Source organism: Mugil cephalus, chromosome 6 (genome assembly GCF_022458985.1).
Source record: "Mugil cephalus isolate CIBA_MC_2020 chromosome 6, CIBA_Mcephalus_1.1, whole genome shotgun sequence".
Taxonomy (NCBI): domain Eukaryota; kingdom Metazoa; phylum Chordata; class Actinopteri; order Mugiliformes; family Mugilidae; genus Mugil; species Mugil cephalus.
The window spans coordinates 26,555,334-26,575,663 of record NC_061775.1 but is presented as its reverse complement, the minus strand read 5'-3'; the positions used below and the strand labels follow the sequence as shown (position 1 = coordinate 26,575,663).

The 20,330-nt window shown below is 42.1% G+C and overlaps 1 protein-coding gene across 1 annotated transcript in view; it reads left to right on the top strand.

Moving 5' to 3' along the window:
- si:ch211-191a24.3 (tensin-3) overlaps positions 1-19,845 on the top strand; it is a 51,582-nt gene extending 31,737 nt beyond the window's left edge. Inside the window, exons 18-28 of the mRNA XM_047587126.1 lie at positions 9,580-9,736; positions 11,299-11,750; positions 13,673-13,756; positions 13,915-14,046; positions 15,576-15,671; positions 15,898-15,975; positions 17,049-17,126; positions 17,217-17,385; positions 17,469-17,537; positions 18,328-18,357; positions 18,892-19,845. Coding sequence (XP_047443082.1) covers positions 9,580-9,736; positions 11,299-11,750; positions 13,673-13,756; positions 13,915-14,046; positions 15,576-15,671; positions 15,898-15,975; positions 17,049-17,126; positions 17,217-17,385; positions 17,469-17,537; positions 18,328-18,357; positions 18,892-19,033 — 1,487 coding nt within the window. The 3' untranslated portion in view covers positions 19,034-19,845. The remainder of the gene's footprint in view (positions 1-9,579; positions 9,737-11,298; positions 11,751-13,672; positions 13,757-13,914; positions 14,047-15,575; positions 15,672-15,897; positions 15,976-17,048; positions 17,127-17,216; positions 17,386-17,468; positions 17,538-18,327; positions 18,358-18,891) is intronic.
- Positions 19,846-20,330: the final 485 nt, after the last annotated feature.

The following is a 20,330-nucleotide window of genomic DNA, read 5'->3' as shown; positions in this document are numbered from 1 at the left end:
GTTCCACTGCTGTGTTCATGATCTCATCCCGTTAAAGGCTATTTTGGCCTCCGAAGCGCGGCAGGCTGATGTATTGGTGGTTAACCCCCCCCCCCACCCCTTCCTTCTTCTCCTGCACTACTGACCCAGATTGAACCGAAAAAGTCTTTGAAGAGTTTTTGGTTTGGGGAGCTTGTTGCTGCAGTTTAACTTTTACAGCATTTTATTTGTGCCAGAATGTTGCATTTGAGGTCAACTTTTGGAATAATTAGAGCCGCTGTAATTTATATTTGTTTTTTTTATTACGGCAATATTTATAAAAAAGGAGTCGTTTTAAATAATGAGTCAACAGAGGAGACTTCTACTTCACTTTAATGGAGCTTCACAGAGACTTTCAGCTCATTGTTGTAACCGTCCACTTCACTCACTGAACTCACTGGAGGATTTTCAACCTCAGCTTGCAGCAGATTTCAGTGAAGAGGCCTCTTTATATATATTACCTGCTCAAGCAGCCAGCAAACAGTAGACAAGCACAGATGTAGCTGGTGCCAAAAGAGCATAAATATGAGACGCGTGGAGTCATTTTGCAGCATGTTTTTAAGCAGCTGTTTGCTCACAACCAACAACTGTAGGTCAAGAGAGAAACAGTTTGTGGCTTTAAATGTTTTGAAGAAGGAAATCTAATCCCCAGTTATTCAAAACGTTAAATCGCAGGACTGGAGAGCAATGATTGGTCCATCAGCAAATCTGAGGGATGATTCTGCAAAACTTCTTTCTGGTGCCTTCAAATGGCAAAACAAATCTGTCCATTCATTGTATGTTAGCCCAATTCTATATTCACATATCGTCATAATTAATCTCCAAATTCAGTCACTAGCAGCTGCATGAATGTAAGGCTAAACCAAACAACTTTGTGCTCCATGGATAAGATAAATTAGAGAAGAAATACCATAGAAGTGGTTATGAATATTGCAAACGAACATGAAACGGTAATGGGTTTTCACTGTTTTCTGCGACAGTATGAAGGAATCACACGACCCTAAAACACAACAGGACTTTCAGGACAGGTTGAAAACAATAGCTGTTGCGTGCAACTTTGCACAAAACGCAATAATTTCCCATTGAGAGCTGTTTTAGAGACGCTGTGCAGACGCCCGCTGCTGTGAGAGACATTTTATTTTTAGCAGGAAAAGACGCAGAAAAATCAAACCGCGGGATGGAAAATGTTGACAGCGCGGTGGACAGAGGGCCAGTTCAGGGTGCAGACTCCAACATGGGGGGAAAAAAAGAGAAAAGAAAGGAGGAAACAACAAAGAGATTCTGTTCCTCCGAGCGTTAATCAACAAGTGGGCCGCCTGTGTGAGACTTACCAGAACACCCATTGTCCTGCATGTAAACGCAGATGACGTAATAACATCTGCAGTTTACAAAGGCTTGACAAAGCGTGCACAGCTACAGGAAGTATGGAAGCTATATAGCAAACCCATGTGACATCTGTGTACGGGCAGCGCTGGAACAAATGGGCAACATGTGGACGAGTGGACCAGCACCAGCCCGGAGTTCGTCCTGTCAGGTACAGCTGAAGGGAAGTAAGACGTTGGAAGGAGTTTGCGGGAGGCTCTGGTGATGGATGAGTTTACAGTTAAGCCTCAGGTTTTGCAGCTCAGTGGAGCGTCTCCGGTTAATTGTGCACAAATTTAAGCCTTCGAATAATTTAAACATGTGAGTTAAATTACAATTCTGATTTATTTTTTTTACTTGAATTTCTGTGGATTAACTCTCGCTCTGAGCCAACCTCAAGTGGTCATTTGAGGAACTGTGGGTTTGGACGACATGTTTATTTTTCAGCCTTGGAAGTTGGTGCATATTAAGTACGTCTCCCTATAAAACAGCTGTGACTCATCAGAGAACGGACATGGGCCTGTCCTGTGATGTGTTTGTGGGGCCTTTGAGGGGAGGGGTACCCCTCAGATCCTTGATCAGTTTGAGATCTGGTGAATTTGGAGGCCAAGTCAACACCTTGTGCTGTTGCAGATGTTTTTTTGAGTTGTTCCTACAGCGTTTTTGTGTGTGTGTCAGGCTGCATCCTGGGGATGGATGCTATGGGGTGGGGGCGCCTAGTCTGGCCTATGTGGGTGGTACGTGTCTAAGTAACATTCACACGAACGAATGAATGAATGCCAGGTTCAAAAGTTTCCCAGCAGAACATTGTTACAAGTTGGTCGATGTTATTTACGTCTCCTGTCTGTCGGTGGTTTTAATGTTGTGGCTGATCCGTGTATTGGTTGTTTTGTGTTCTTGTGTGGTCCGTGTTTGTTATAAGCAAACAAAGTGAAAGTTTGACATCTTTTGTGGTTCCACTGAAGTGATCGTGAAGGCTGCGGTGGTGCTCTGGTAGATCCTCGCATACATCGAGCGTTTTGAACCCGGAGTTCACGATGTTTGTCAGCGCGTCCCCGAGAACAGCTGACAGATGCTGCACGTTATCACAAATTATCACATTTACATTTACTTGACAAACACACGCATGTTGTTTTCAAAGGACACTGCAGCCGTAGCTCGGTGGCCTCTTTTTAATGCAGCCTCCTCGGAGTCAGGAATGCTGCGTGGTTATTCCGCCTCTCTTTTTGCGACCGCTCGCTCTGCACGGGGAGAACAGGCGGCCGCTGTTCAATCTGGTGGATGCATGATCACTTCTCCAGATGAAACTCCGTCAAATATCTGAGGTGTTTTTTTTTTTTTTTCACCGCAGAGAGAGATGAGGAAACAGAGAGTGTGTGATGACTGAGAGAAACCGCAGCAGTGGATGTGACTGCAGCAGCTCGTAAAGTCACTAACTCATTATCAGGACACATGAACACACGGGTAAACCCGTCACTGATGACAGCACACTCCTTGTTTACGTTTCTCCCCTGTTACCTTCTGGTTCGCACCATTGTTATTCTTCCCTCCTCCCTCGGCCGCCTCATAACTTGGCCTCTCCTCTGCCGATAGAGCCGTCGGTTGGAGCACCAACAGAGGAATCTGATTTACAGACGACCGCCCACTGGTTTGTCCTCCCTGCTGAAAAATGTTCGGCCCGCACTCCGAGCTTCTGAATAGGAGGAGGGGGCTGAGGAGGAGGAGGAGGAGGAGGAGGAGGAGGAGGGGGGAAGACACAGCAGGGCCTGAGGTTGATTGATTTTTTACTGGAGACAGCTGATTGCATTCTGATGCAGAGTCAAGCAGCACCCAGGAGAGGGCTGCTGGCACTGATCAGATTATCAGTTTAAGAGATTTTCATCATTAGATGTTTTGCCTCTAATTTAATTCACTGTTTCAAATGGAATGTTTGGCTCTCGCTCAGTTTTAATTCTGACAGCAGCTGACTTTGTGCACCTATATTTGCAAATTTATCGCCGACATGCTCATGTGTTAGGAAGCATGGAACAGACTGAAAAACCGAGTCTTTCAGAGAGACGTCACCGCCCTGAACTGTCACATGCCACAATCCTAAACCCGTCAATATAGCCTGATAAAAACAGACTTCTGACTACATCTGATGCTGTTATTCGGTTTAATCTGCTTCAAATCTTGTGCAATACACGTTTTACATTTTGCGCTGCTGCTATAAAACTATATATTTTTTATAATTTTGTATATTTTCAATATTTCTCAGTGTTTAATATTTTAACCGTCTCCTGTAAATAATATATTTACTAATTTGTCTGAAAAGGAGAAGATCTCCAATCTTTTCATGCAATTATAATGACAATAAAGGACATTTTATTCTATTCTATTCCCTGAAAGGGGAAAAAGGTTTTGGAAATCTGTATCTGCACAGAAACCTCACTGTTTTCCTCCACTTTCTAAATCCAGAAACCTTGCGTATTTGCTTGTAGCAGCATATTTTCAGGCTTCCTGCTTCTGCACATTCAGCCTCAGCTGTTTGTAAACAGGAAACCAGCGCTTAAACCCTCCAAACGGGCGACGTCGGGAGAGTTTTCTTTTTCAGAATACACGGCTCCAACTCATCCAGGTTCTGCGTCGACTATCTGCCCGGCAGCTTTAAATAGTATTTGAACTATTTCCAAATGACTCTGACTCATGGAGCCTCGGTGGGTCTTTACAGCAGGTGTCTTCCACCTACATTTGTTTCTCCGTCTTCCCTTCATCCCTTTATTCCCCTGAGAAGCTGCAGCCTGTGATCGCTGTGAGCAGCTGTGACATGCTGCAGACTTCCAGACATGAGGTTGTGTCTGTGTGTGTGTGTGTGTGCACATTCCTGTGGTTGGCGTGGTGTTTGTCCAGCATAACTGCATGTTCATCATCGTGTTTATGGATGTGTGTAGGCTTCTCTACTGATCCTGAAAGTGTTTCTTTGTGCGATGGAGCATATGATCTCGTCATGAGCAACGGGGCCGCGCGCTCCGAGGAGGAAAAACATCTCCAGATACGCTCGCTTTGGTTTTATTGATTAACAGGATTTATCTTTGCTGCGAGCATGAAGGTATGCGCGCATTTGAAGTCGGAGCCACGCAGCCGTCGCTCTCAAACCCGGTTGCCGGTTGTTTGGCCGCCGTGCCCACGTGGGTTTGTGCCATCTGGAAAAAGGTTTCAGCCTTAAACTGAAGAGGCTTTGTGCTCACTTGGAGTTCTGCGCAAGTTAAGAAACAGAAAAACACAGCTGTAGATTTTAAGGAAATGAACAAACGCCACGTTTTAGCATGTAAAGATAATCACTTTATGTCTTAGTTCGGCACATTAAGTTTAGTCAGCAACAAACCTCATGACCGTGTCTGGGAAATCTGTACAAAAGATGTTGTAATCGGAACTGACCAACACTTGTGACTCTTACTTCTGGCACCTTTCTCAAGGAAGATAGACTAAACAACACTTATCTGACAGCAGAAGAAATGTGACATCGTTAAAGAATAACGGTTGAGACCGGGTGTGGATTGATGGGTCAGGGACCTCGCTATCTTCTCCAAACTTTATCCAAACACTTTCGTAAGGAACCAGAATTTACTCCGATGATGTCCGGCCAAAAGAACTAAGCTCATCCTTTACATAATCGCAAATTCTGTCCATTTAGCGCTGGTACTCTAAGTCTTTTGTTTTGAAAAGCAGAACTAATCAACCTATAAAACTGCAACAAATGCTTTGACGTCCCTGTTTTTTTCCCCCTGGACGGAGATCATAGTGATCTGTCTCTGATCTGTGCAGAGACGTTTTTCTACACATGGTTCTTTTCAGCTTCTCTTTTCTGGACAGCTTCTGTTGCTCTACCTTCATATTTTCATCCAGTCTAACATTCGTAGAGAGTTCAGTAAACTCAATACACCTTCTTGTCCTTTCTACTTCATCCAGAACTGAAGCTTGGTTTTTATTCTTCCACACACATGTACCTGGTAACCAACCGTTTGGTTTCTCTTGAGTTTGGAGACGATATCTAAAGGTTTTTCTTCATGCATTTAGTCTGAAATGGAAATTAACAGGTCTATGTACTATCACTGCATCGATGTTGTGTCTTAGTTTATGTATTTTTGAATGACCTGTAGGGACGTATTTGGGTATGTTGTGAACTCATGCACAACGCAATAGAATAAGACAGAAAAGCTAAAAGCTGGAGGCAAAACAGAGGGAAACTTGAGGGAAAATGTCGTCTCTTTGTACTATTGGCTGTCAAAACCGAAGCAAAAACACTCATTTGAAATTTTATAGCGTACCAGTCACTGCCACTCGTGGACGACTTTGATTTGAGTGCAATTAAAAGAGTGAGACAGTCAGTAACAACTCTCTGTTTGCACCACACATTTGGTATCAAGTAAGATTAATATGGATAATGTTATGGGTTAGACTATTTGTAGGATTCTTGATACATGCTAATGCTAACAGCGAGCTAACGCAACATTAGTTGTACGTTTCAGGTGTGTCCAAGCAGAAGTTGCATTTCCTACGTTCCCCTCCACAGTGGTTCCACTTACTTCTTGTAATATCTTTGTTGGAGACGCTTCACTTGATAAAGACAGACCAGACTTCGTCCCCTCTGTGTCCTTCTTTGGTCAAATCGTCCATCCAGTGAGTGAAAGCGTAGGGGTCAGTGTCAACTATTTAAAATAACACTTACAGTCTCGGGGAGTGAGTCTGTTCATATATTCCCTTAAATAAGCATTTTTTCTCATCCATTCTTGCCAAAAAAAAATGCTGAAACATGCTAAAATATGCAGTTTACAAGCTACAGTGTTTGAGATTTTTTTGGCCTCCAATTAAGCCCCACCCCTCAAAAAAGACCAGCCTGTTTACAAGCTGTGAAGGGGTCTATATGTTGTGCCACTAGGGATAGTTTGACCTGACTTGCTCAGATAGTAAAGCAGGTTGTTGCACTTACTGCACAGTAAGTTACTGAAGATGCTGAACCCACAACTGCTACCAACAGCAGGTGATCACTCATTCAGCTCTGCACGGCAGCGCTACGACCATTTATCTGCAGGATTCTTCATTAGCGTGACTCAGACTGAAGGTGCGTAGCTGTGGATACGGAGGGCGAGAGGTGCGTCAGGAAAATGACCCGCGGAGCCGTATCTCATCCGAGGTCGCAGGTCAGGGCGGGTTCAGCCGGCGCTGCCAGAGTTGTTGCCGTTCTGTAATTAAGCAGACGAGCTGTGGGACGAGCAGCAGATGTGACAAACCACAGCGAGGAGAATCGCTGCCGTGGGAACCGAGAGAGGGGACGAGGATCGGATGCTTTTTCCGGGAAACGTCCCCCAGGAGAGGAAAACTGACAGCGAGCGTGGGAATGTTTGAGGAATCTTTCTGCAGTTTATTCTCCCTGAAGAATCAACAACAACATCAACAACTACAACTACTACAACCGTGACTTAGACCAACACACCCTGGGCTCTTGACCTTTAACCTCAGAGAGTTCAAGTTGAGTCCAGGCTGTTTACGTCCAGTGTATCAGATGCTCAGTGGAAAAATCGGAGGCACAACTTTAGACACTAATTATTTTATAGAAAGTAATTATACGAGGAGCTCATGTGTGAAATTAAAATAGCCGAAACTTTACAGAAGCATGGAAAATAAATTAATTGGATTCTACAAGTTCAGTCGCCTTTATTCAACGCCTTTTGGAAATTAATTGGACGCCATTTTGATCGTTACTGAAGTCATTTCCAGCTTCACAAATGTCAGGATTTCATGCTTTTGTGGTTCAGCTGAAAACTGTAAATTAAATTCATTATAACTTTGTCAGATTAATGGCTATTTTTTTTTATAAACAATCAAAATAAGCTTAATTCTGCCTGATAGCAGCTTATATAAAGGAGTAAAGGAAAATAAATTGCACCATATATCACCATTATCATAATTTAGATGAAGTGAGTGCATTTGGAACTTTTAATAGTTGTACAATGACAAAATACACCTTTTGTTTTTTTTTAGCTGAGCCCTGCTCTGAGCAGCTGCCACTTCTGGACATCGGATACACCGTACATAATGTCAGCACTGTAGAAATGTGTGTGGGAAACCTTAAGCTGTGGGAAAAGCTCCCACTCAAAACATTTCACCAGAGGTGGAGAAGAAGATATTCAGATCCTTTACTGGTGGTATTCACAACCTCAGCAGTGAGAATTTTCGATAAAGTCCGAGTTGAGTTTGGTGGAGTTTCAGATATAATATGTCTGAGGAGAATGTTCCTAACTATCTAACTGGTTACCCAATTGTTAGCCTTCTGAGGGTGTTGTTAGTGGGGGTCTTTGAGGGGAGGGGTTTCTGAGGATCATCCCACAGATACTTGATCAGTTTAGGATCTAGTGAATTTGGAGGCCAGGTCAACACCTTGTGCTGTTCTTTGTGTTTTTTGAGTTGTTCCTAAAGCGTTTTTGTGTGCGTGTCTGCTTCCATTAAGGAGTGTCATTGCTATGGGGTGGGGGGTGGGGGGTGGGGGGAGGCTGGTCTGGTCTAGGTGGGTGCTACATGTCAAAGTAACATCCACATGAATGAATACCAGGTCCGCAAGTTTCCCAGCAGAACAATGAATTGTCACATAGTGGTTATTTACTTCTCCGGTCACTGGTCATAATGTTCTGGCTGAATGGTAGTTTAATCCCTAAGACTTCGATGACGGAGTAAAATAATAAAATTTTACAACCATAACCAGGACTTCCTGTACATTTTGACATAACTTAGAGATAAACTTGGGGTCATCGTCCATTTGGAAAACACACATGTGTCACCAGACGCCAGTGTCTTAAGATGCTGCTTTAATGTAGCCTCATCATTTTTCCTTTATCTCCCTGATGTGCACCCGTCCCTGTCGCAGCAAAGCGTCGCCACAACATGATGCTGCCACCCCTGTGCTTCCTGGTTGGGGTGGTGTTGCTTGGCTTGTCTTTTCCATGGTTCATCCATGGTTGTTTTGGCCCAACAGTTCAGATCTTACAGGTTTAGAAGCCGTTGTTATGTCGACGTTGGACTCGTTTCACAACTGAAACATTGAGGAGATATATATAGAGAGAGATTTTTTTTTCTTTCCCTCCAGTCTCTTCACAAGCTCCTTTGCTGTTGTTCTGAGATTGATTTGTAGCACATTCATCTCTAGAAGAAAGGAGCATGTTTCCATCCGGACGATGACCCCCAAGACATTTAGAAATAGCTCCCAAGGATGAACCAAACTTGTGCAGGTCCATTTAATCTTGGCTCATTTCTTTTAATTTTCATGCAGTGTTAACCAAAAAGACTCTAAGAGTTTAAATTTGACTAAAATGACGTCAGTTATTAGCTTCTCAGCCACCAGAAGCTTTCAAAGCTATGAGATTAGTTTCTGGATTTTAAAGGTGATAAAAAAATTATAAAAATGATTGAGAAAAGCTATTTATTGACTTTAATGATGGAACTTTATTTGCATTTCATTCTTGCACGTGTTGATATATAATCCAATATGGCTGCTGATTCCTGCATCTCTGACAGCTTGAATGGAGGGAAGTAGTGGAAGAGAGGACGTGGTGAGGGACAGGGGGGAGTCGGGGGGAGTTGGGGGGAGTCGGCAGCCAAACGAAACAAGGAGCTCTTTATGACGACTGACTGTTTTCACGGTGACTCATCGTACTTCACAGAAGCGTCCGCGGCCCGAGGAAGGAGGCCCGTCCTCGTGTTTGCTGAATGACACACTGTGTTTTCAGGATGTCATGTTCGGGACGGTCGGAGGAAACACCAGGAACACACCTCCTCCGCCCCCCGCTCTCTACACAAACATGTATTTACTGAATCAATACCCGGCAGTGATACCAAAGTGGTGTCAGATGAGGTCCAGCGACTTCTTATTTGCTTTTACTTTATTTCAGTGCACTTCTCTTAACATTTAGATTCTAAACTTGTTCATTTTAGGCCGTGATATAAATAAATGTGACTGGATAAATGGCAGAAGCTTTGTTAAACATGACAGATACGTTTCAGCTCTGTAATCCAAACAAAGGTAGGGTCCCAGCAAAGGCAAACACAAGCATCAGTAATGATAAAGTTTACAGCTTTGTCGCATCCTGAGAGTTTTTACAGTAGAAGAGATCTGGTTTCATTCTGTGCTCCTCTCTTCATCTTCTTCTTCTTCTTCTTCTTCTTCAGAGTCACGGAGTTTCCTGGAAAGCATGAACCACACCGGCAGCTCCACGGAGGGAGAGCTGTTCAGGTCAGACAGGTCCGTCACTCCTGCTTCCTGTCAGAGGATCTTCGGCTCCATGTGCTCGGTGTCGTCAGGGAGCCCCCTCCAACACACCGACAGGTATGAACTGCTTCCACATAGAGCACCTTTCACTAGGAACTAATTCTCCAGGGCCTCAGTTCTGCTTGAGGTGTTTCCATCCTCTGAGATTGTGATCCACGTTTACAGGATTCATCATATAATCATGGAGACAGTTGGAGACGACTGAAAGTGGTCGTTGGGAATTCTGCTGTAGTAAAATACCGTGTTTTCTCTAATTGTGGCCGAGCGGCTTTATTTACTCAGCCGCCCGGACATTATTGGAGGCAGGTTTTTATTAGACGAAAACTTTATGGCGCGATACGGTTTAATAAATTTACACTCATTTACTCCAACACTCCCGTTCGTTTTTATAGCTCTTATTTAGTCAATATAAAATTTGAGTTAAGTTGATGCAGAGGCTGCAGCGTTAACGCAAACACCTCCGCAGACACGTAGCGTTGTAGCCTGAGTCTCTAGACTTTAACTCCACGGAGCTGGTTTGGGATGAACTGGACAGAATTTCTGGAAACTTCTGCCACAAAACTGAGATGAAAAATATTTGATTTCCATGTCACGAGTGTGTTCACTTGTTAAATTAAAGAGGGTTACTGTGATGAGTCCAATGTTTAGAATATATCTTGGGTTATATATTGATTCCATAATGATTATTTTTTTAACTTCAGTTGTTTATTTGGTCTATGCTTTAATTTCAGAGTAAAATGAGACATTAAACTGCTGTATTTCAATAAAAAAAAAGGAAGAAATATTGGAGTGTTCTAAAACCTTTGACTGATAGTGTAGGTTAGCTCCTTAGCTCGCTAACATATTTGCCTGTGCATGCATGAGGAGATCTCAGACTGGCTGCCCGCAAATCCTTCGTTGTATTGAATGTCGACTAAGTGTCAAATGCCACAGTGAGGATAGATGACAGGTCGATTGTGATCCCTGGTTTACGGGGGTAAACTCAACAACAAGTTCAGCCCCTTGAAGCTGAAGCTCCATGTTTGTCCTGAGCTGCTTTTCTGCTCAGCACAATTGATTAAGAACACATTTTAATTCATTAGTTCATTCATTAACGAGTCTTTTTCGTCCACGTGTTTTTTTTTATTGGTGGTAACTAAAGCTGCAGACTTGCTTCGTATATGCACGACATTGCAACATGTTTGGCAGAAATGAGTAAGTGCATGACAAAGCAGGTGCGGCGTTGCACTTATAATGTAAAGGTGCTGCATGGTGCTTTTTTATATGGATTGAAGTTGTCTAAAAACACAAAAAAAAGTCGTACACGAGACCCGAGACCTGTGTTTACCTTTGCGCTAGGAATGCGTTGTAACTTGCCGAAGTTAAAGACGCTTGATTCTCTTTCACATATTTTAAGAGTCTCCTTGGCTACAGCAGCTGGGCACATGCCTGCTTTGTCCTTGGGGGGGTTGAATTTCTGCAGGAAACGCTACCTAGTGGCCCCTGACAGGAGGTTTTTAGAGCGTACGGTGTAACTACTGCTGCATCCACACATCAGCTCAGAGAAACATGTCACAGCTGCTCCTCTGTCCATTCAGTCCTCGATGCTTTGACTCATCCTGTCTTTCTCTCCCCTGCAGCTCCACTCCTCCTCCAGCGTGGCACGACCAAACTCCCAACTCCCTTAACTCCCCGTACCCTCCCCAGCCCTCACCACCTCTCTCCCTCAACCCTCCCAAGGCCCACAGTTCTCCCCGGGGGCCTCTGAAAGGCCTGGGCGGGAGTCCGGGCTTCCGCAGGGGGCCAGACAACACGGACATGTCCTCGGTGTTGCTGGGGAACGGCGGCCTGGAGCACAGCCTCCTGGAGGCCATGGAGGGCCTCGGGGGTCTGAGTCTGGGGGTGGACGGGGGCCTCGCTCCCGTTCTGCCCGAAAAGAGGCGCGTCGGCCTGGAGGGGGGAGAGCTGGGCTCGTGCTCCCCTTCTCTGAGCGGGTTTTCCAGCCCTCACAGTGGCAGCAGCATGAGCATCCCTTTCTCCATGACCCCCGACCCCCTCAGAGGACTCAGCCGGGTCCCGTCGCCTGGAGGAGGTAAACTAGTTTCTCATCTTGCTTTTCAACTTTTGTCTTCAGTCAGTCCCCCTAGAAAGGTGCAAAACCGAAATATTGCAATAAAAAAAAAACTCTCAAATATTGCTAAAATCTTTTTATGCTTGAGGTGGTTTTTCAGACTTATCGATATAAAAGTTTATCTCAAAAGTGCAAAAGTTCATTTCTTCTGTCGTGTCACAAGAATTTAAGAGAATTATAAGAAATCGGGAGACAAGACGTTACCAAAGTTACAGCTTATTCGCAAAACACCTGTAAATGGAAATGAATGCATCAAAATTTCAGAAATATCGCTTTTATTTTGCAAAAAACTGTAATTGAAATGCATATTTACTTTAGTTTTTCTGCCAAAAAAAAGTCCAAAGCCTTAAAATAATCCAAATTATGATCACTACTAAAACAACACTAAAGACAACACTTCTTCACTTCAACAAGGAATCTTAAATTGATCATTTCCAAACAAGTATCCAAAAACTAAGTGACAACATGATGATAGAATAGTAAAAGATAAAAGAGTGAATTTCATTTAAAAGGACAAAAAGGCGACAGCAGCAGCAGCAGCTAAAAGGTGACGTCTTTCTTCAGGCCTCTCCAGCTTTAATCAGAACAGCTGTGGCTGATTCGTGTAATTAAGCCCATGCACCGACCCTGCAAAGTCAGTGTGGCTGCACAGGGAGGTGATACGTAAAAGTGTTATGGGTAGAGGTAGGTTGGAAGCACCCCCCACCCCCACCTCCCCACCCCCCCTCCTGATCCACCTTGATTGAATGCACCTGCACTCGTTGCACAGCTGCAGCCGATCAGCTTGGGTTAGAAAAGCAGACTGAGTCCAGCAGCTCAGATGTGTGAGTGACACCGGAGGGTAAACACCTTCAGTTTGCTCTCTTGGTTGTGTGTTGTGTGTTGTGTGTGTGGCATCTTTATTTTGTGAAGACATTTATTTTCCCCTGACATCAAAACAGAAATCCCTCCTCCCAGTGGCTCCTTGTTTTTAGTTTTTGGGCCTTTCTTTGTGTTTCTTTGCGTTTGTGAGTTTGACTCCATCACCTTTTAGACCCCGAAAGACCCAGCTCCATTATTTCTTGTTAGTTTCCCCATTGCGACCTCAGTTTGTGATTTTGTTTGGAGGGTAAATGTCCAGTCAGGATATCTGAACATGCTTTAGGCAGTAGCACTGCATCCTAACATAAAAGTGAAGCAAAATCATACAAATATGAAAGTTAGTTTTAATGCCTTTATTTTCACATAGCTCTTCAGAGAAACACATGTCCCTGCATTAAAGACTTTAGCCTCGGTTTATTTGGGGCTGAAGAAAGATTTATTTAATTTCAGCTTGAAAAATCATCAAATGTCTCCAGGAAAGACGTCACTAAAATGTTTGCTGCCTCCAATACAGTTTTATAAAGTCTATATGTTCAGTAGAGATAGAAATAAAAAGCCTTTATTGTCAAAAAAAATTCAAACACATCACAGCAATGCTTTTCAGAAGAATAAAATACATTAATTCAAACATTCATAAAAATTAACAACTCTACAATGTGCAGTATTAGTCACTTTTGAGGACAAATACATCTGAATTTTTTTTAGAAATCAGAAAAGCTAAAAAAATAAGTTTCTTATAAGAATAAAGTGGATAAATGTCAGGAACTATTAAACTATTAAATTGTGTAATGTGCAAAACAGATGATTGAATGCTGGGACACAGCTGCAAAGTCATGAAATGTTTTTTTTTCTGTGTTCATTCTTATTGTGGAAGCACTGAAAATCATATCTGAACCAAAGATAAAGTTCTGTGCATGGCCTCATATTCTAGCGTGTATGCGTTCAACCAGTCTGTCTGTGTCGCATTTGGCCTGAATCCAGTCTGGAACCTTAACACAACTCTTTAAACCCGTGTCTCACAGAGTTCGGCAGTAAGCAGGACACCGTGAAGTTTGTTCAGGACACTTCCAAGTTCTGGTACAAGCCCGACATCTCCAGAGACCAAGGTAAATATTGGCGCTGGACCGCGGGTCCTAAACGGAAACTCGTGTGCAGATAATACGTCCTTGCTGTGCGAAAGCTTTTTACTCCGTGCACAGTCTGAGCGTGCTTCTAACTTTAGCTTATCTCTGCCTCCTCCTCCTCCTGTTGACACACCGAGCAGCTATCGCGGTGCTGAAGGACAAAGAGCCCGGCTCGTTCATTGTCAGGGACAGTCACTCGTTCCGCGGGGCCTACGGGCTGGCCATGAAGGTGGCCACCCCCCCTCCAACGGTGGTGCAGCAGAGTAAGAAAGGTGAGTTTGAAAAGACCAACAGAGAACGTGAAAAAAATGAAGAAATGGTGGCGTTTTAGCACTACTCTTATTATTGCTAAATATAGTAATATGACGATCAGCTGCAACATTATGACCACTGACAGGTTCTGTGTGTTGGGTATATTTCCTGAAGAGCAAACAGAAATGAATTTAAAGGTCCCACATTATGCAAAATTCGCTTTATAAAGGTTCAATATGGTTGATATGTGTCCCCATAGTCTGTGTACGAGGCCCCAGAGGTGAAAAAACTCTGTCACTTCCCTCCCCTGCGCCACTTTTTAGCGAATGAGACTTTTTCCCTTCTTGACGTCATGTGGGGAAATAGCCACTCCCTCCTGAAGTGGATACTGCCTTAGACCCATGACCCAGATACACGACCTCGCCCTCTAAAACTACCAGGCGGGCGCCATTTTTTTTTTTTTTTCCTCCTCTCACACACACATGGTAAAGTTGCTTTGTTGCTGACTGCATCAACAAAATGTAACGACAATATTTTTAACTAACTATTCAGAAACGTCCTGCTGCAGCCGCAGAGTCTGAACTTCTTCATGAACCTCTCATTGTGTATCAGATTCTGGTTCAAACTGGTATCAGTCATAGCCATAAATCCACTGTAAACATTAGTGCAACGTGGAAACGTCGGCGAAAGCTGCATCCTCTAACCCAGAGGGGCTTGAAGTGGGCGGGGACAGATGCAGCTCATTAGCATTTAAAGGTACAGACACAGAAGCAGCATGTTTTCAGTGGAGCTCACTAGAGACACTTTTTGACTGGCTGAAACTCAGGACTGAGGTTGAATACACTTTGAAAATAATCTCTGACACACATATGAAATTGTTGAAAAAAAAAAGTATAATATGGGACCTTTAAGATGTTTGTTGAAAGCTTTTATATAGCAAGGAAAGTGATAACAGTCCTCTGGCTTAAACTGCAGGCTCAGAGTGTAGCACAAACCTAAGAGAAAGTAAAAGATATTGATAGTGTGTAATGGAGAGAATCAATAAAGTTGTTAATATAAGGGCACCACTTACAAAAAACATGTAATCTTTGATCACTCCGCAAGATTTATTGATTCATTTTTTTTATACTTATTTATTGCTGCAATAAATACTTTTTATTTATCAAGTCACTGTCATAAAAGTTGAATGTGACTTAATATATTAGAATAATGTTAAAATATTAAATACTTAATAACTTTGTTTCATCCACATCATCTATATAATTAACATTCATACTTATTCCAGTTTTAAACTACATTGTAAATTTAATAAGTTTTGGTTTGATTTGGTTTTATTTTGTTCTTATTTTCTATTAGTTTAAAATGAGTTGCATCGTGGACTAATCGGTTCAGAAGTTGTTAAATGAACAAACTGCACAAGCAGACAAAATTGTGCACACACACATATTTTTTTGAGCTGACATTTTAAAGTGCACAGTTCACTTCATGCACACCTACTTTAATCCTGTCCTGCAGGCGTGAAGATGCTAAAACATTCTTGTCTCTGCAGCAGGAGATCTGTCCAACGAGCTGGTGCGACACTTCCTGATTGAGTGCACGCAGAAGGGCGTTCGTCTCAAAGGCTGCCCCAACGAGCCGTACTTCGGTGAGAGTCCTCAAATATCTGCTAAATATATGGAGCAAGCTGCAGATGATGCACGAAGTCTCTGTGCAGTAGAATATCATAGAACAGAGTTTTGGAGCTGAGGACCCGCTGAGCGTTCATCATGTTGATTTTGTTGTGCTACCCCCTACTGGTCAGGACAGTGAGGCACAAATGATTCATCCTCTTAGTACGAATATTATTTTAATGCATTAATATTTCCTGACAGGGAGTCTCACAGCGCTGGTGTGTCAGCACTCCATCACCCCTCTGGCTCTGCCCTGCAAACTCATCCTGCCCGACCGAGGTAAACCAGCAAGTCTGTATTTATTTTACGACCGAGTGGCATCATAATCAAAACCTCCTATAGTTCTGATGTCACCAGAAGATATTTCCAAACATACACCAGTATTTCTTTTATTTGGTCTTGGTTTTTAGGAACAACTAATGACATATTTTCATGTGGTATTGCTTTGGCTTTGGAAGCTGATTTGAAATAAACATATGCAGCACTGTACAAAAGTTTTAAGGTGCTAAACGCGAAGTGAGAATGCTTTGAAAAAAGATACATTTTATTCATCAGTTAACTGTAATAAAAGTCGAATCATCTCGAATTCTGAGAGTTTAACTTTATCCAGGTCATATAAACACTTTCTGATTTCAAATGCAAAGATTTTTTTTTAGATTTCAGGCAAGAAAATGTCATATTATCTCACAAGTGGTTGCATGCATAAACTCCAGTATTAGATATGAAGCCACATGCAACGTTGGCATTAGAATTAAAATACCAGATAATTGCTGCCCTTTTCTACATATGGTTAATCCATCTCCAGATAGTTAATTAGAATAAATGTGGATCTCACAGATATTTACTCTTCTTTCACTGGAAAAACTGACTCACGGTTTATATCTGAGAACTGAAGCGTTTTCTGGATAAAAGCCCAGACTCTTTCTCTGGACAATAAGACGTTAAGTCTCTCCATAATGATCTGTGCTGTGCATTCAGTGTCTGTTTTGCTAACCCTGCCCTTGAATAAGCATTACTATTGGTATTGGGTGGGGTTTTTATTCAAGTGTGTCTTTTCTTTTTCACTTCTTAAAAAAAAAACAAGAAGGAATGTTTCAGATCTGCAATGTGTATTTGATTAAAAATTAGAATTTGATGCCGACCTTTGTCATGAATGATAGTAGTAACTTAACATGTTACAGCAGCGAGAATCTCCAGGATTCAAGATGCAATACAATCTGAATTTTTTAGTTGTTTGTTTTGTTTAAGCTTTTCTTAGTCTGGCATGTGTGTATTTGCGAATGTGTGTGCATGAAAGTGCACTTATTCAACTTGATTTTGCACATAAACTCATGACTGTTTTTTCCCTCCAGACCCGGTGGAGGAGCTGAATGACTCATCTGCACAGACGGCAACAAACTCAGCAGCTGAACTTCTCAAACAGGGAGCAGGTAAATCACTCTCACTCACCCGATCTCAACAAGTCCGTGACCAAACAGAGACTTTATTTTCTCATAATCCTCTGATGTGTTTCTGTGCAGCGTGTAACGTGTGGTACCTGGGCTCCGTGGAGCTGGAGTCTCTGACGGGACACCAGGCGGTGCAGAAGGCCACCACGGTGACGCTCTCCATGGACCCTCCGCCGGCCTCCACCGTCGTCCACTTCAAGGTGTCGGCCCAGGGGATCACGCTCACCGACAACCAGAGGAAGTGAGTGTCACCAGCCACATACACACAAACACAAACAGGAGTTCAGTCGATTCACTCCGTTTGTTCTGTTTGATCTGCTGCAGGTTGTTCTTCAGGAGACACTACGCCGTCAACACTGTGATATTCTGTTCTCTGGATCCACAGGGGAGGAAGTGAGTAGTGGACAAGGATTAATCAATAAAATCTTTTACTTTAAAAACTTTGAATGAAGCACAAAGTGACCCACGAGTTGAGGTCATTTTAGTTATATTGCAATGCAACCATGCATACAGTAATAGCAGCAGAGTGAGGAGCTTTGCATGAGGGACCTCAGCTGTGGATGTAGAGTTACAGTTAGTTCTCCGTATTTGTTCCATCCATTGGTACATACAAGGAGCACATGAGGAGCATACCCCCAATAGATCCAAGTAACACACTTCAGTCATGGTTGGAGGGAGATTCAATCATTTTTTTTTAAATCTGCATCCAACACAGAAACCAAAGACCATAAATCATTCTTACAACAGAAAGCATCATTAGCATCTTATCTCTGTCTCACCTGAGCTCTACGTGACTGGAAAGATTGGACTGGTGGAAAGATGGAGGCTTATGGTGTTCAGACTAAGGATAGTACATGTGTCTCCAATATTTAATTGAACCTCTCTTCGAGTGCTCTTCGAGAATAAATGAAGTAGAGTTTATTCCTTCAGATAACATACAAAACAAGTTGGCTCCAGAAATCTAAAGATTTAGCTCCAACTCTTCATAAAGTTCAGTTTTGTGCAAACCCCTTTTACATGAAAATAAAACCACATGTGAAAATTACTCTACTGTTAAATTCAAATATATTTAAAAATTGACAAATACTGTGCATTATGATTCAGTGATGTGTCAGAATTAGTTTTATTCTGCATTCAGCAATACCTGTGATGGGTTTTTGACATGTCATTGTGTCTCGTACAGGTGGACCAAAGACAACGTCTCCACTGCAAAGTGAGTTCTGGAAAAATGTTCCTCATGAATGTTGTCATCTCACCACAGCGTATCAAAAGTGTGCATGTTAAATTACTGCAGTGCATTGAAGAAAAATGATACAGGAGCATTTGCTGCACCATGGGGGAATAATATGTTATATTTCATAATAATATTTTGTTAAATTATCATTCTGAACCTTTTTTATATTGGTAAGAGAGTTGAAGTTTCTCAGAGGCAGATAAAAAGAAGCATAGAAAGCATCTAATTTATATTACATGAGAAGAGGAGAGGACCTTGTATATCCCTGTGGCACACCCTTAGTAAACAACGGAAATTCAGATAGACAGACAGAAATATGATAATTTAATTAAATGCAAAACTTCAGCTTCTCTCTCTCAACTTCAAGCAGGCTCTATAAAGAATAAATAAACCAACAGAAAACAAACATGAGGCGTATCAGATTCAAAAAGACATGCAGTTTAATGGCATTCAAAGAACTCATTGAATGTTTCCCTGCTCTTGGTTTTAAGTGTTTCCGTTTCATTCTTCCAGGATTTTCGGATTTGTAGCCAGAAAATCCCAGAGTGAGACCGAAAATATGTGCCATCTGTTCGCCGAGCACGACCCCGAGCAGCCGGCGAGCGCCATCGTCAACTTTGTGTCAAAGGTCATGATCGGGTCACACAAAAAGTAAGGAGAACGAGCTGCAGCGTAAAGGAGTCGCACTAGGGATCAACGTCCCACCCAAACTTCATATAGATAAATATGATAAACTCTGATACTCCAGCTCCTGACTCTGCCGGTCCTGCCTGCAGAATAGACTTGTGTATTTTGTATTGACTGCGCTGCAGGACGCTGCCGCCTAGAGGGACCCAACACTGCTGATGTATAAAGTTTCACTCCGCAGCAGGAAGCCATATCTACTTCCCAGCATGTTTTCTGGAGCAGTGTTTATATAATGTTTATAAATTCAGACATTTGTTTGCAGAGGATCTACTACGAAAATAATTTTGGACTACTTTCATTGGACCTGTATTTTGGAATCTACTCTGTGGCATGTTGTCTATACAATACAACTACTTTTAAGTGGAAAATCTTGCATATTCATCACATAAACATACATTTCTAATCAATATTATGATTCTGAAACATCTTGTTGGTAACGGTGTGTAAATCAGATTCAAACATGAGCAAACCACATGTCAAAATTTTATATTAATACAAGATCAGATTCATCAACGACGAATTTATTGTGTTGTGTTTATATATTGTTGAAGATATTTATCCCGTTTTACAGATGTGTAAAAGTCTTGTCATATATTTTTGTATATTAACACATATTGTACATTAGGATTAAAGGAAGCGTACCTCAAGGTTTATGCAATTATGTCCCATGATATTGTTGTTGAAGAATGTGATGGTGTTTCACTGCATAATCTGCTCATGTATACTCGTACTACCAATACACGTAGCTTTTAATAATAAGGTCCTTCATCAATAACTTCACTACAGATTTGTGTTGGATTTTCTCTTCATATTTAATGAGGGATCAAAAACGGTCACTGGGATGAGCGCCTCCTTCACATTTTTTTTTTTTTTTTTGCAGATTTGTAAATGAATCTACTACATCAACATCAGTAGAGAAAAGCATAATAAAACAAAAAAGGGTGAAAGTTAAACTGCAGCAATTTTATCACTGAGGACCACTGACACATCATTTGATCTTTTATTCATCTCCAGGGATGAAAAATATATGTTAAGATATGAAGTTCTGTGTGCACATGCCCTTTTGTGCACACATACTGAATCACTGCACTCAAGGAAGGGAAGTCATTTATACAAAAAGGAAAAAAGAAGAGGACCCAACATAGATCCCTGTGGCACACCACTGGTAAATACAAGGGATTTCGACATGTGCACTGATGGAAACATGATAAATAGCAACTGAAATGCAGAAACTTTGTGGAAACTTCAGCGACTGCAACATTTTT